The 15,405-nt window shown below is 54.8% G+C and overlaps 4 protein-coding genes and 2 non-coding genes across 6 annotated transcripts in view; 4 read left to right on the top strand and 2 right to left on the bottom strand.

Moving 5' to 3' along the window:
• Window positions 1-398: 398 nt before the first annotated feature.
• On the top strand, window positions 399-481 carry PTSG_20054. The gene has a single exon. It is a non-coding gene; the product is annotated as a tRNA-Leu (tRNA).
• A 103-nt stretch (window positions 482-584) lies between these two features.
• On the top strand, window positions 585-667 carry PTSG_20055. Its single transcript has one exon. It is a non-coding gene; the product is annotated as a tRNA-Leu (tRNA).
• Window positions 668-688: 21 nt separating this feature from the next.
• Window positions 689-3,430, top strand: PTSG_00493 (uncharacterized protein). The gene is made up of 9 exons (XM_004998981.1): window positions 689-786; window positions 906-1,026; window positions 1,365-1,443; window positions 1,770-1,794; window positions 1,933-2,017; window positions 2,239-2,253; window positions 2,442-2,644; window positions 2,791-2,881; window positions 3,055-3,430. The coding sequence occupies exons 1-9, from the start codon at window positions 713-715 to the stop codon at window positions 3,133-3,135; spliced, it is 774 nt and encodes a 257-aa protein (XP_004999038.1). The 5' UTR covers window positions 689-712; the 3' UTR covers window positions 3,136-3,430.
• Window positions 3,431-3,813: 383 nt separating this feature from the next.
• On the bottom strand, window positions 3,814-4,716 carry PTSG_00494 (methyltransferase type 11; the record flags this gene model as incomplete). Its single annotated transcript, XM_004998982.1, has 1 exon — window positions 3,814-4,716. The coding sequence occupies exon 1, from the start codon at window positions 4,681-4,683 to the stop codon at window positions 3,814-3,816; it is 870 nt and encodes a 289-aa protein (XP_004999039.1). The 5' UTR covers window positions 4,684-4,716.
• A 657-nt stretch (window positions 4,717-5,373) lies between these two features.
• On the bottom strand, window positions 5,374-10,618 carry PTSG_11593 (uncharacterized protein). The gene is made up of 16 exons (XM_004998983.1): window positions 10,507-10,618; window positions 10,116-10,205; window positions 9,900-9,942; window positions 9,717-9,782; window positions 9,427-9,540; window positions 9,129-9,262; window positions 8,759-8,837; window positions 8,177-8,265; window positions 7,913-7,953; window positions 7,625-7,684; window positions 7,316-7,401; window positions 6,980-7,088; window positions 6,637-6,743; window positions 6,106-6,227; window positions 5,722-5,847; window positions 5,374-5,519 (listed from the first exon to the last, which is right to left on the bottom strand). Exons 1-16 carry the CDS (start codon window positions 10,530-10,532, stop codon window positions 5,438-5,440), a joined length of 1,374 nt encoding a protein of 457 aa, XP_004999040.1. The 5' UTR covers window positions 10,533-10,618; the 3' UTR covers window positions 5,374-5,437.
• Window positions 10,619-10,855: 237 nt separating this feature from the next.
• Window positions 10,856-15,405, top strand: part of PTSG_00497 (pyruvate kinase) — a gene marked incomplete at both ends in the record, with an annotated part of 5,134 nt that continues 584 nt past the window's right edge. Inside the window, 14 exons of the mRNA XM_004998984.1 lie at window positions 10,856-11,006; window positions 11,313-11,404; window positions 11,651-11,846; window positions 11,919-11,923; window positions 12,002-12,047; window positions 12,253-12,351; window positions 12,538-12,618; window positions 12,819-12,965; window positions 13,186-13,315; window positions 13,483-13,645; window positions 13,845-13,925; window positions 14,291-14,391; window positions 14,540-14,675; window positions 15,077-15,179. Coding sequence (XP_004999041.1) covers window positions 10,856-11,006; window positions 11,313-11,404; window positions 11,651-11,846; window positions 11,919-11,923; window positions 12,002-12,047; window positions 12,253-12,351; window positions 12,538-12,618; window positions 12,819-12,965; window positions 13,186-13,315; window positions 13,483-13,645; window positions 13,845-13,925; window positions 14,291-14,391; window positions 14,540-14,675; window positions 15,077-15,179 — 1,531 coding nt within the window. The remainder of the gene's footprint in view (window positions 11,007-11,312; window positions 11,405-11,650; window positions 11,847-11,918; window positions 11,924-12,001; window positions 12,048-12,252; window positions 12,352-12,537; window positions 12,619-12,818; window positions 12,966-13,185; window positions 13,316-13,482; window positions 13,646-13,844; window positions 13,926-14,290; window positions 14,392-14,539; window positions 14,676-15,076; window positions 15,180-15,405) is intronic.

The following is a 15,405-nucleotide window of genomic DNA, read 5'->3' on the forward strand; positions in this document are numbered from 1 at the left end:
CTGTGCGTGTCGTTTTCAGTGCTATTCTTTCTGTTCGGGTGCTGGAGGGTTCCATTCTCTCGATCCCTCCGTGCATGCACTGATTGTGTTGTGGTTGCGCTCTGTCGTCATTGTCGTGATTGTTGTTGTTGCGCCGAACTCTCTCGTTTCTCTTTGTGTTGTCTTGCAGATCCACTCCTGGTATGAGTCACATTTGTTTCCGCCTTTTGTTGTTGTTTTGGTGATGACTGCTTGATTGAGCCTCGACTGTTGAGCCTCAGGCATAATACACTCTGCTGCGATGAAGATGCGATCACGCTGTGTTGGTGAGTGTGTAGTTGGGCGTTCTGCATGCGCTGTGGGTGGTGTTCAGGCGATATGGTTGTTGATGTGACACGGATTCTATCTACCGACACGTCGATCAGGTGGCCGAGTTGGTCTAAGGCGTACGGTTCAGGTCCGTATCTCTTCGGAGGCGCGAGTTCGAATCTCGTCCTGATCATCCCTTTCCCTTTTGCTTTGCTGGGACCCAGCCTCGTGTTTTTTTCGCGGATTCCGCGTCTGGATAATGTTTGTATTAGTTAATTTTGCGCCCTTTTCCAAGCGATCAGGTGGCCGAGTTGGTCTAAGGCGTACGGTTCAGGTCCGTATCTCTTCGGAGGCGCGAGTTCGAATCTCGTCCTGATCAACTTCCCTTTTTTTTTGAAGCGCGCAGTGTGACAGTGCTGTCGGGATGGCGAGTGGGGAGAAGCTTGTCTTTGTGGTGGACGTGTCATCGGAGATGGCTGCCAGCCCCTTCAACGACAAGTGAGGCCACCACATGCTTTGCTTTGTTATCTCGGGTTTTGCTTGCTTGCCTTGCTTCGCTTCAGCAGCATGGTGTGGCGTGCACTGGGCACTGACACATGGCTCGTTGGTTGTGGCAGAAAGGGCAAATCTCGGCTGGACCATGTCAAATCGGCCATCAAGAAGCTGGTGGAGTTCAAATCCCTCATCTCTCCGCGTCACACATACGGCCTGGCCCTCCTCACTTCGGAGATGGTTTGGGTAAGCGCGGGCGCTTGTCTCAACCCGTGCTTGTTTGCTTGGTTGTTTGCTTGGTTGTTTGCTTGGTTGTTTGTTTGTTTGCGATCCCATCAACTGCTTTTGCCACTTGATACGTTGTTTGAAGTGTGTGTGTGTGTGTGTGTGTGTGTGTGTGTGTGTGTGTGACTGTGTGTGTGTGTGTGTGACAGTGTGAGTGTGTGTGAATGAGAGAGAGAGTGTGTGAATGAGTGTGTGTGTGTGTGTGCGTTGTTATGACTTGCCTGTTCTTCAAACCACCTTGCCTCCTGTCTCTGTCCTTCTCACCTCCGTGCACTCTGCTACCTGTTTTTGTTTTACAGCTCTTTCAGCCAGGTGACAAGATGACGTTCCTGGATATGCTGGGCCACGTGGACGTGCAAGGCACCTTCAGCGAATGCCGTGAGTGCTCAAAGGGCGGCCTGCGTCCTTGGGGACCACGTGTGTGTGTGTGTGTGTGTGTGTGTGTGTGTGTGTGTGTGTGTGTGTGTGTGTGTGTGTGTGTGTGTGTGTGTGTGTGTGTGTGTGTGTGTGTGTGTGTGTGTGTGTGGTGTGTTGGACAAGGTGTTGTGTTCCAAGCGAGCAGTTAGCTTGCACCTATTTTGGCTCCTTCGCAGACGTCTCCTCCAACTCCACAATCCCACATGTGCATGACATGCACGCGCACACACTCACTCGTACATGCATGCGTGTCGCTTTTGTATCTTTGGGGGGGGGGGCTGTCACAGAACTGGATTCACTGGTTGCCAACTTGTACGTTCGCTCACTGCGACTGGTGGGCTCTTTGTTCGGCTTGGCGTGGGCAGTTGGATGGCGGGAGATACTTTGCCAACTCACATCACATAAATCTCTTTTGGCGGTGTCGTTGTGTTTGTGTTCCTAATTGCTTAGGGAGCCACTGTTGTCGCAAACGTCCTCGGGTCTCCACACAGTGCGTGCGATCCTCATTTATGGTCGCTCGCGCGTTCTGCCCACAGTACGTTGAGCACAGAAGCGCACCTGTGCACAGTGTGTGTGTGTGTGTGTGTGTGTGTGTGTGTGTGTGTGTGTGTGTGTGTGTGTGTGTGTGTGTGCAGTTGCAGTCGTGGTCCTGTCGTTGTTCAGTGAGCTTGTAATGGGTGATTGATGTTGCTTTTCGACACCTGCTCTCATGTCTCACGTACCGCTACCACCTTGTCACCTTGCTTTCCCTTCCAGTGGACCGACGCCAACGTGGGTGGAGGACATGCATCGTGTTCCACCTCAAGCCAGTGCTCCCAAACCAACACGACGCCACACACACACACACACACACACACACACACACATACACACACACACACACACACACATGCCTATCCATTGTGTTTGCCGGCTCATATGACACGCGTGCTTGTTGTTTTGTTTTCCCGCAACATCAGCGCCTGCTCTCCGATGGGCGATTTGTGTTGGATGTGCTGTACTTGTTCGACCGAGAGGCCATGATGGGAGACGCGTCATCACTGGCATCGGGCAGTGCACACCATCGACCTGACGCTGCTGACGGCGAGGCGGCGGGCGTGTTTGATGCTCTGGTCCGGCTCGTCGCGCCATCGCAGCGGTCTTACCTCTTCTCCGTTTCAACGTGCGTGTACCCAAGTGGCGATGATGGCGGCCGCTTGGCACCCCTGTTCTGTACGCCGTTGCATCCTTGCTTGCGTACACACACACACCCACACACCCACACACCCACACACACACTCTCTCTCTCACATGCACACACGCACACAGGTCCGTCCTTCGTTTGTATCAGAGCATGGCATCGCTTGCGGCCCACCCACTTCAGCGGCCGCCCGTGGACCACATTTCCTACAGCCTATCTGTGAGCATCGTGTTGGGTCTGTGTTGCAATCCCTGCGTCACGCTTGCTTATCCCCTCCTTTCAAATACACAGACACACACAGACACACAGACACACACGCACAATGACAGGCGAACAGATTTACGCACATCTCACGTCGCCCTTTTCCCCTTGTCCGCGTGGTTGTGAAACAGGGATCACCTGAAGCAACCAGTCACAGCGGTGACGATGGTGGTGACTCGGATCTGGTTGTTGTTGATGGTGATTCCTCGTGAGTGTATGACCCCCCCCCCGCCCCGGGTTCCTCCTCCCTTTGTTTGTGTGTTGTCGTTTTTGTTTTGTGTAAGCAACCGTACCATAATCGCCTGTTGTTGATAACTGATGATACTCTTCTGCTCGTGGGCGAAGGGCTTGTGTGCTCTTGGCAGCTTGCTTGCTTGCTGACTTGTGGCGTTTGCTTGCGATTGGGACTTGGGGTGGCTTGGTTATTTCTGATTCTGTTATTGGTGCGGTTGGTGGCAAACAAGTCCTGTCAGTCAGTCGCAGCACAGCGTACACACAAGTGTCACATCGAGCAGCCAAGCAAACACTTTCCCGTTGACCACGAGGGCATCACGGAAGAGAAAGAGGGCGTAGGAACACACAATGGCACATCCTCACCACCACCACCACCACCACTATCATCCCCACCACCACCACCACTATCATCACCAACCCTCCCGTCCCCCAAGTCCGGTCAATAGGTCATACGCAGGAACCATGAATACTGACAGCGAGACGCCACGACAGACAGACAGAAGGACATGCAGTGACACAGAGAGGAACACAGAAAGGTGCCATGCGTTGTGGAACGCACCACCCTGCCAAAGGAACACAAGTTCGAGCAAGCATGGGTGTAACATGACATGACATGCCCGCCAGTGCTAGTGTGGTTGTTCGCAGCCGAAGCCGTGTCAGTTGGCCTGTTCTGCTGGCTTGCGGAAGGTGAAGAGCGGCCAGACGAGCTGGCGATCACGACCCGCGTTGACCCAGAGGTCCAGGCCGCGCTTCATGCGGTCGAGGTAGGCGTTGCTGATGCGTTGACGGAGCACGTCCTCCTTGGCGACCGTCTCGCTGAGGACGCGCGAGTAGTGCGTGATGAGGTGGTGCGTGTTGTCCTCAAACGCCACTTCCTCCAGGCCGTGCAGCTCTGCGGCGTTGCGGTAGAACTCGGGCGAGCCGAGGGAGGAGAGGTCGATGCGCTCGAAGATGGGCTGCAGGCGTTTTGGGTCGCAGTCGTCCGCCTGCATGATGTCCGTGAACACGAACACGCCGCCAGGCTTGAGCAGGCGCGCCGCCTCCGCCACCACCTGTGCGCGGTCGCTGCTGTGCAGGAACGAGTCCTGTGAGCACACGGCATCGAAATGCGCATCTGGGAGCTCCACGGCCTCGAACATGCCCTGCACAATCTGCACCCTGTCGTGCAGGCCGTGCTTCTCGTTGAGGCTGCGCGCGCGCTGGTTCTCCACCTCGCTCAGGTTGAGCCCGGTGACGCGGCAGCCGAACGTGCGGGCCAGGTATCGCGCTGTGCCGCCGTAGCCAGACCCCATGTCCAGGACATGGCTTGCTTTGTGCAAGGGCGCCAGCTTCTTGGCAAGGGTCTCCACAGAGCGGTGGCTCGCGTCTGCAATGCTCTCTGCCTCGTCCTGGTACAGGCCGATGTGGATGTTCTCGCCTCCCCACACAGTCGAGTAAAACGCCTCTGCGTCATCGCTGTCGTAGTAGCTGCGCGCCCTTGCCACGTCCTCGTGCAGCACGTCTTCCTTTGTCTCACTAGCCATCATCCGGGCTGTCGCCTTCCGTAGGGAGGGGGCGGGGTTGGCTTGGGGCAAAGCAGGGTAGGGATAATATGTACCAAGGATCGTGCGCGAGGGGCTGGTGCTTGATTGGTGGCGAGGGGGGGGGGGTGCTGAGGTCGATGTCGGTGGGGGAAATGCACCATCACCAGCTGAGCACCAGCATCACTCTCGAAAACACCGTTGCTGTGGGGCTGCAGCAACGGGCCTGCCACCACTTTGTTTCCCTTTGTTGCTGTGGTGGTGGTGGTTGGCAATACCATCTCGCCAACCAGTAAGGCTCACGCACGTTGCTGTCGTGCAGCAGACGAAGGAGAGCACGCATCACAAAGAGACCACCACAAACAAACAAACAAACGAACAAACAACAGTGCGCACTGGACATCACAAACCAAAACAGGCACGAAGAAGATGAAGCAACAACACACGGCACACGAGAAATCTGCCGTTGAACGAAGAAAACGCAACTGTGCCTGCAAGCACGACTTGAAGGTCGTCGGGGGCACATCTTGCTTGCATCTGAAATGCACTCTTCTCAACGTGTGCCGCCACAAATTCAAGTGGAGTTGGTTGTGCGTGTGTGTGTTTGTTTTTGTGTGTGTGTGTGCGTGCGTGTGTGTGCTGGCAGTGGCGCACATCTGCTCACAGCAAACAGGAGGAAGAGGAAGAGGAGACAAAGTTGCTTTCGTGGTTTTATGCCCAGAAACACACACACACACACACAGACATTGACACAGACGCATTATGAAGCGGGTGTCTTGGCACCGCTGGCAATGGTTGCACACAGCTTCTTGTGCTTGGGCCAGTGCTCCACCTGACATTGCCTGTTTGGAGGAGGCGGGGGAGGGGGGAGCAAACCAGCGGAGAACATCAGAACACCAGAACGTAAGCATGTGAACATATGTACACACACACACACACACACATACACACACACACACACACACACACACACACACACACACACACACACACACACACACACACATACACACAGACAGACATACGACGCAAGGGGCCACTGACCTGCGGCAGTACCACTCGTTCTTGCACTTTGAGCAACGCTTCGTGGCGGGCTCACCACACACAGCGCACTTGGGCGCCTCAGGGAAGAGCGCATCCAGTGTGTCAACATTGTACGTGGCTGCCAACCTACACGCCAGCAAAGAAAACACAGGCAACAGCGACAACGTGACGTGACCGCCAGTGGAGAAATGAAATCCACACAAAGTGACCAGGATGGAAGGCAGTCGCGGCACACAACAAACACAAGCAGAGCAACACGTGAAAGATCAAACAGACGACTACGTGCATATGCCACGAACAAACACACACACACACACAGAGACACACAGGTACAGACAGAGACACAGACACACACAGACACACACAGACAGCCATGAAACGCACGCTTGCGCTTGTCTCCGCATAGTGTCCTCGTTGTCATTGAAAACCTTCTTCATCTGATGTTCAGCAACCGGTCGCCAGCCGCCCTTGCCCGTGCCCAACACATGCTCGCGAAGCTCAGGCATCTGTTGCAGGCAAGCAGGCAAGACAGTGCATTGGTTCGCAAGGCGGGGTGGTGCAACGTAGAGGAAGCAAAGGGAGAGAGAATGAGCAACGCGCGCGCGTGTGCATGTGTGAACTACAAGGAGCGCTGTCATGGGGGCACGGGGCAACACAGGAACGGAGTAACAGAACAAAAAGGGGTAGCGCAACAGAGAAACGTCCACTTCGGCAAAGGAACCCAAACACACACGAACACACACACGGACACACGGACACACACACACACGCACACACGCACACACACACACACACACACACACACACACACACACACACACACACACACACACACACACACACACACACACACACACAAACAAACAAACAAAGCAACAGTAAAGGCAGATGGACACGGCGGTGGCAATGGGTGACCTGTTCGATGACGACATTTGCCTCTGCGGCGGGCGGCTGCATGATGGAAAGCTCTTCCAGTGAGCGGCGCAATTCGGTCAGCGGCGGAATCTGGTCCAGGATCACATCTGCACCGTGCAAGGGAGAGTTGAAGACGGTGATGGTGGCGGAGTTGGCGGTGGTGGTGACGATGATGATGTGGCACGGAGGGGAGGAGAGGAGATGCACACCGAAAACGACACGAGCAGCAGTGCACACACAGACACACAGTCACAGATACACACTCAGACAGACAGACAGACAGACAGACAGACACACACAGACAGACAGACACACACACACACACACACACAGACAGGCTCACCGTTGAGAAATGCACGCAGCCGCAAGATCTGGTTCTTGTTGTATGTGTTGAACTGATACTTGCGTCGGCATTCAGGTTCCATCAACAAATTGTACAGTGCCAACCAGACCTTTCAGTCGCAGATGATGCACAGAAGAACACCAAGAATGAGAGAAGATGAGCCAGGGAAGTCAATGCAAGACACACCATCACCACCACCACCACCACCACAAACAACAACAACAACAACAACAACAACAACAACAACAACTGTACATTTGCCAGACAGACCGACAGACACACAGACACAGACACACAGACACAGACACACACACACACACACAAAGTTCAATCCACCTGGGCCTCATATTTGCTGAGTTGCAAGCGTTCGCTGGGAGCAATGGGCTCCCACTTCTGGTTTTCCTGCAGCTTCTCGACACGGCCTGGGCAGTGGAGCGAAGAGAACAGCGTGAACAAGCTTCAACATACCGTCCCATGCATCCGCGCGCATGCACAGGTATACAGAAAGAAGTTAAAGCTTAATGCGCCCAGACAACCTCCTCCCCTTCGAACTTGTAACCACAATCAGAGGCGCTCGTGCTGTGTGTTCACTCCTCCCTCTTGTCTTCACGCGTCGTCACTCCACCATGCTCATCGTGAACCCACCGTCAACCTCTCGAACCCAGGGCGGATGCACCGCCAGCTCAACCAGCGCACACGGCATGTCTACCACAAGAACGAAGTGAGGAGGGGGGAGGGTGGGGACAGTTGGGGTGAGCAGAAGCACACAGGCGCGCACGAGCAACGTGTAGGTGCGAGGACAACAAGACCAAATAAAGTAGCGCACAGACGCAGATTGAGCAGACGAGTTCACGAACGCAAGTCCATAAACACGGACATACACGCGCGCGCACACGTGACCACAACGCAGCATGGAGTGAGTCATTTTCTCACCGTGTGTGTTGAGGATGCGGGTGGTTGCACTCAGTGGCAAGCTGTGATGACGCGCAATCGACACGGGGACACGGCAGAAACAGCCAGCACACACACGCACACATGTCAGGACAATCACACGTGAGCGATGGCACAGTCATCATGGCGCTGTTGGCAGATTCATTATCATGCCGGTGAGCACGCCCGATTCCACATTGAGGACACAGCCAGCCAACCCAGCAGCCACCAGCACGAAACAGCGGCCGCCACGCGCCGGCAACGGACCATGTGATGTGGTCTGTGATGTAGCGGAGGATGGAGACGGCACGGACAGCAATCTGGAAGCGAAGATCGCGCGTCTGGTATCGCAGTTGCTGTCAGCGCAGACACATGGAATCAGGGACGAGGTTGTTGTTGTTGTTGTTGTTGTTGTTGTTGTTGTTGTTGTTGTTGTTGTTGTGTTCGGGTTGGCAAGGAGGTGAGTGCGGCGCTGGCGGTTGCAAGTGCAACGCGCGAGAGTGCAGAGAAAGCAATCACAGCTGTGTCGCTGCCAACACCACATAGCCACGCAGGAAGAATAGAAGGAAGGAAAGGGGTAGAGAGAAGTAACAACACACGCAACACACACACACACACACACACACACACACAACACAGCCACGCACATATGTCCACACCCACAACACAGCCACACACAGCCACACAGCCACACACACACACACACACACACACAGCCACACATAAACACACACACATACACACGCACACACACACACACACACACACACAACACAGCCACGCACACACACACACACACACACAGACGCACACACGCGCGCGCACGCATGGATGGTGCACAGCACAGACCTCTGGCGATGACATGTCTGCAAAGTCTTTCGCTGGAAGATTTTCAAGTCGTCGCTCCTCTTCAATTTCCTCTTCGGTCCTGCAGAGCATCAGGTGACAGCCGTGAGTAACGACAACCGCACACAGATGGGCATAGACAGACGTGGGCACAGATGCAGGCACAGACACACACACATATGGCATATACACACACATGGCACATACACATAGACAGACGTACACACACTCACACACACACAAGCACAAACACGCACACAAGCACACACAAGCACATACACACACAAGCACATACACACACAAGCACAAACACGCACACACACACATCCAACAAACCATCAACGCAGTGCCAAGTGCACAGCACCGGGGTTACCTTGAGTTGAGGTACTGAAGGGCGCGGTTGCAGTAATCGATGACATCGACAATGTTGTCTGCAGCCGCCTCGACAAAGTCCCTGGAGTACGTCAGCGCCTCCAGCAGATTCACCACCGTCGCCTCGTGGTATTGCTGCACGCAAGTAGGTGGAAAGGTCAGCGTCCAATGGCATGACATGAACGCAGAGACACGCAGCACAGTGGCGTTGACCATGTGTACGTGCACAAGCAGACAGACAGACAGACAGGCAGACAGACTGATGCCAGTGCCGTGGACACCAAGCAGACTCGACGTACCACAATGTATGGGGTCATGGTGCTGGATTTGGCATACCCCATGTCCTCCAGCAGCGGCTTCACCTTTTCTCGCCACACCTCCATCACCACAAGCTCGTAGATGAGCACATTCGCCTGCGGTCGCAAACAAGCAGCCGTCATGGTGAGCACGTGGAAACAAGCCGTTGCCGTTGCCGTCGGCGGTGTGTGGTGTGTGTCAGCTGGGTTTGGTGGGGGGGGGAAACTCTGCGCTGAGGTTGGAAGGAGCACAAACAAGATGCAACCAATGCAAGATCATGCAAACAGTGTGCCTTATCAAAACTGATGAAGGCCTCCTTGATGAAGTCGTCCTGATTCAACATGGCATTCACGTGCGCCTGCACACCCATGACACAGGGCGGGGAAGGGGAGACACAGTGAAACATAGACATGTAGACAGGTAGACATGCAAAGAGGCAGTTGCTGTGTGGTGCAGTGTCATCGGAGAGACGCACCTGCATGTTCAGCTTCTCCAGCATCTCGTGTTGTCGCAGCCACCTGTGTGTCAACAAGATGACACGTGATGAGAGTGAGCAAAGCGGCAAGTGACAGTGCGCACACACGCAAATAGGCAGGAGGCAGAGAGAGAGAGTGTGTGTGTGTGTGTGGTGTGTGTGTCTTGCACAGAAAGGTGCGCATGCTTTTGACCGTACACACGCATGTGCACTCACGCTGGCTGCCCGATCTTCTTGATGGGGATGACTTTGAGCGCTTCCACATACATTTCAGCCTCTGGCGCAGTGAGGACACTGGCCATTTCCCTTGTGAATGTAAACGTGCAGGTGTGCGTGTGTGTGTGTGTGTGCGTGCGTGCGTGTGAGCGTGTGTGAGCGTGTGTGTGCGTGTGTGTGTGTGAGCACGTGTGTGTGCGTGTGTGTGTGTGTGTGAGCACGTGTGTGTGCGTGTGTGTGTGTGTATGTACGTCCACGCGCGCGCGTGTGCGATGTGAATGTGTGTGAACGTGAACGGAGGACGCCCACATTCTAAACACATGGGGTCAAGGGGAAACCCACATGTGCACTGCATCTCCGCCCCTCCTCGCTCGTTCATCCGCGCGCTCACCTGCCAACATCGTGGCCGCTGCTCATGTTTGCTTCTTGAGGGCTTGGGGGTTGGTTGGTTGTTGTTGTTGTGTTGTCGTTATCGGCGCAGTCGTTGTCAAGTCAAAATTGCCTTTTGAGAAAAGCAAAATTGACATTTATTGGCCCCAATCGAAGAAGCAAGAGCAGACAACCCGCACAAAGTGGGCAAACGCACAAATCACACAAATCACAAACACACCACCATTCACAGTTTCCATTCTCACACCCACGAACCAACCCACAAAAGCAGACACTGTCAGCGACCAAGCAAGCCACGAGCAACCCAGCAACCCAGCAGATCCAGCGACGCTTACATTACAACCAACAGCATGAGCATGAGTGCCCGCAGCAGCAAGGACGGCGTGCTTCCAGGCCAGCTTGAGGCGCACACTGCCTCAACGGATCTGGAGCTGCGCGGCAGCCTGAGCGTGTACAGCGAGCCTATCCACCAGCGCAAGACCGGCATCATCTGCACCATCGGTGGGTCGTGCTGATCACACACGCTGATGGATGGATGTGTTACTACTGTCTGTGATTAGCGTGTCAATGAAATATGTATATATGGGTGGTGAGCGAGAGAAGTAACAACTCATGACAGTGGTAGGATGGTGGCTGCACCCCCTGCCGTTGTTACATCCTCGCCGTTTTTGCAGCCGCTGGTGCTGCGCGCATGCACGCCTACATGCTTCTGCTGCCGCTTCTTCTTCTTGGTGCATGTCCATTCACAGTCATATGCGCGTGCATGCGTGCGTGTGTGTGTGCGTACGTGTCTTTGCTTGGCGGCAGGCCCCGTGTCCCGATCTGTGGAGAAGCTGCGGCAGCTGATGGAGGCAGGCCTTTGCATTGTTCGCCTCAACTTCTCCCACGGCGACCACGCGGTACAGCGCCACAGCATGCCTTGCCTTGCATGTGTCTCCTTGTGATTGGTATCCAGATGTGTGTGTGTGTGTGTGTATGAAGCCTTGTGTTGACGCTGTCTGCTTGCTCGTGACATGGCTTCTTTCCCTCTTGTTGCGAACTGCACTGGCTACTTCTGTTCACCTCTTGGCCCCCCCCCCAACACGATCTCACACGCACGCACATACACGCACGCGTACACGCACACATGCATGTGTACACGACAGTACCATGCGGAGACCATCGCCAACGCGCGCGAGGCTGCAAAGCAGATGGGAAAGCCCATCGCCATTGCTCTGGACACCAAAGGCCCGGAGATCCGCACAGGCCTTTTGGAGGGCTCCGACAAGGACCCGCGCCTGGAGCTTGATCTCGTCGCCGGCGAGCACATCACCGTCACCACCGATCCCGCTTTCAAGGCATGTGCCGCTTGATACCTGAGACATCGAGGAAGGAAGTGGTATGGGGAGGGTGTGTGTGTGTAGAGTGGGGAAGCGTGTGTGCTTGCTCGTCGTTCACACACACACACAACCATGCTGTGTCTTGTTGTTACTTGCGTCTCGATTCCACAGGACAAGTGCACCAAGGATACGCTGTACCTGGACTACAAGAACATCACGAAAGGTGCGACAGTCAACAACAAACTTTGCTCCATGCGGCAAACATGGGGGTTGCACGATGCACCAGTGTCATTCGGTCTCCCTTGCTCCGCTAACTCACATGGTCGTGAACTCGCATCCACATGCCATCGTCCCCCCCTTCACAATGGATGATGATGTTGGTGGTGATTGTGGTGATTGTGGTGGTGGTGGTGGTCTCGATGTGGCAGTGATGCAGCCTGGGAACCAGATCTACGTTGATGACGGCCTCATCTCCCTGCGCGCTGATGCCATTGAGGACAAGAACATCAAGTGCACCATCCTCAACAGTGCGTGCACGGCATTGGGATGACATGCATGCATGCATACATGCATTTATACTGTTGTGCTTGTCTTGACTATGGCGATTCACTCTCAATTCCACACGGGATTTGATGTCCTCTCACCTTTTAAACACACACACACACACACACACACACACACGCACAACGCCATGTGTTTGCACGCTACTGCAGGCGGCAAGCTTGGCTCGAGGAAGGGCTGCAACCTCCCCAACGTGAACGTCGATCTTCCTGCCGTCTCGGAGAAGGACCACGGTGCGGTCTCTATCATGTCTGCTCGTGCTGCCGTGGTGCTGCTCGCGTGTTGCGCTTTGCTGCGTGAAATGTTGACCTTCTATTTCGCTACACCACTCCCGTTCTCGCAACACCTTAGATGCACCCCCACACGTTGCTCTTCTTTTGTCTTTCTCACCCATCCAAACACACACACACACACACACACACACGCTGCGCAGGTGACCTGCTGTTTGGAGTTGAGCAGAACGTGGACATTGTGTTTGCCTCGTTCATCCGCAGTCGGGCGGACATTCGCGAGCTGCGCAAGGTGCTCGGCGACAAGGGCAAGCACGTGCTCATCATCGCAAAGATCGAGAACCACCAAGGTGTGTTGGTTGTCGCGTGCATGCAATGTCGTGCGCGCGCGTGTGCTGTTGTAATGACCAGTCGATGTGTGGGTGGCGTGATGGTTGGGTAGGTGGCCAATACCACCCGCAGCCGTTCAGCACGTGACACAGACTCTGTTGCCGTTTTGTGCGGCGCAAATTCACTCACACGTATTGTGTGCGTGTGTGTGTGTGCGTGCGGGTGTGCAACTGCCATTAGGCATCCAGAACTTTGACGAGATTCTGTCGGAGGCGGACGGGATCATGGTGGCGCGCGGCGATCTGGGCATTGAGATTCCCGCCGAAAAGGTCTTCCTCGCCCAGAAGATGATGATCGCAAAGTGCAACATGTACGTAATGTAACCTTGCTAACGTGCATGCATGTAATTGCGTGCGCGTGTGTATGGTTTTGTTTGTGCGTGCGTGTGTGCGTGTGTACGTGTGTAGATGAATGCTTGTCTCCAGCAAACCACCACCAACACCAACACCACCAACACCACTGTTTGCTTGGGCCAAGGGCGGGCAAGCCTGTTATCTGTGCGACGCAGATGCTCGAGTCGATGGTGCACGCGCCGCGCCCGACGCGCGCGGAAGGAAGCGATGTTGCCAACGCCGTGCTTGATGGCGCCGATTGCGTCATGCTCTCCGGCGAAACAGCAAAGGGCGACTACCCCGTCGAGGTGCGTGCATGTGTGCATTAGTGTGCGTGTGCGTGTGCGTGTGCGTGTGCGTGTGTTTTGGTGCGCGTGCGTGTGTGTTGGTGTGCGTGTGCGTGTGCATTAGTGTGCGCGTGCGTGTGTGTTGGTGTGCGTGCGAACACTGCACTCATTTTCTGTTCATTCCTTATTCATTCCAACATGCATGCGTCCATGTGCACAGGCTGTGAAGATGATGGCATCCATCTGCACGGAGGCCGAGAGTGCCGTCCATCTCAAGAAGTACCGCGAGGAGCTGCGCCTGGTACGTGTATGTGTGTGTGTGTGTGTGTGAGTGTGAGTGTGTGAGTGAGTGAGTGTGAGTGTGTGTGTGCGCATTATGTGCGATGGTTGCTTGCATGCATGCAGCACGTGAGCATATGTATGCGTGGGTGACACGAACGCTTTTCTTTTGTTCTGTGTTTTGTTGTTGACTGGTTCGTGATGCTGCACGCATGTGTGTGTGTGTGTGTGTGTGTGTGTGTGTGTGTGTGTGTGTGTGTGTGTGTGTGTGTGTGTGTGTGTGTGTGTTTGCAGGCTTGGCCATCTGTGTGCGCCAATTGTGACTTGTGTGTTTCTTGACTCACCTGCTGCGTGCGACCCTCCCCTCCCTCAAATACCGCTGCACAGATCACGCCCCGGCCCACCAAGACGACGGAGACGTGTTCTGTTGCCGCTGTCGACGCCTCTGTTGCCTGCAATGCAGCCGGCATCATCTGCCTCACCATCTCGTGAGTCGCCATGTGTTTGAAGACTGTTGTGCGCGCCCTTCTCATCCTGTCGCACACTGGCTCATCGGATCATCGCCACACGACATCGCGCATAACTGACACGTGTGTGTGTGTGTGTGCGTGTAATGTGTGCATCCGTGCGTATCAGGGGCCGCACTGCGCGCCTGCTGTCCAAGTGGAAGCCAAAGTGCCCCATCATTGGTGTGACGCGCACGACGCACGTCTCCCGCCAGATGCACCTCTACCACGGCGTCCACCCGCTCTACTACCGCAAGCAGAAAGTGGTCCGTTCTTCGTGTGTGTGTGTGTGCGTGCGTGTGTGTTTGCGTGCGTGTGTGTGTGTGTGTGTTCGCGTGCGTGCGTGCGCGTGTGTTTGTGTGTGGTGGGTGGAAGCATACATGTGTGTTTGCGTGCGTGTGTGGATGTGCTTGTTCTTGTCTGCGATGGATTGTTCACCCTTTTGCCACTTGAATCCCTCATCTCTCCATCACACACACACACACACACACACACACACACCACACACACCACACCACCACCACACACACACACACACACACACCACACACACACACACACACACACACACACACACACACACACACACACACACACCTACGTTGACCTTCACAAACGCCTCCTTACGCCTCCGCCTCTCTACAATTTTTTTTCTTTCCAGCCCGAGGAGAGCTGGTCGCAGGATGTCGACAACCGCTTCTTCTGGGCAATGGAGCGCGGCAAGAAGCTTGGCATCCTCAAGAGCGGCGACACCATCATCGGCGTTCACGGTGCGGCGGCGGCAGTGTGTGTGTGTGCGTGTGTGTGCATGTGTGTGCATGTGTGTGTGTGTGTGTGTACTCATTGCGCTTTTCTTGCGTTGTGCTGCACTTGTTGTGTGCATACACGCAACCAGACATTGGCAATGCTTATTGCTGTTTTGTGATTCACACACACACACACACACACACACACACACACACACACACACACACACACACACACACCACACGTGGT

The sequence above is a fragment of the Salpingoeca rosetta genome (assembly GCF_000188695.1).
Source record: "Salpingoeca rosetta unplaced genomic scaffold supercont1.1, whole genome shotgun sequence".
In the NCBI taxonomy this organism is placed as follows: domain Eukaryota; class Choanoflagellata; order Craspedida; family Salpingoecidae; genus Salpingoeca; species Salpingoeca rosetta.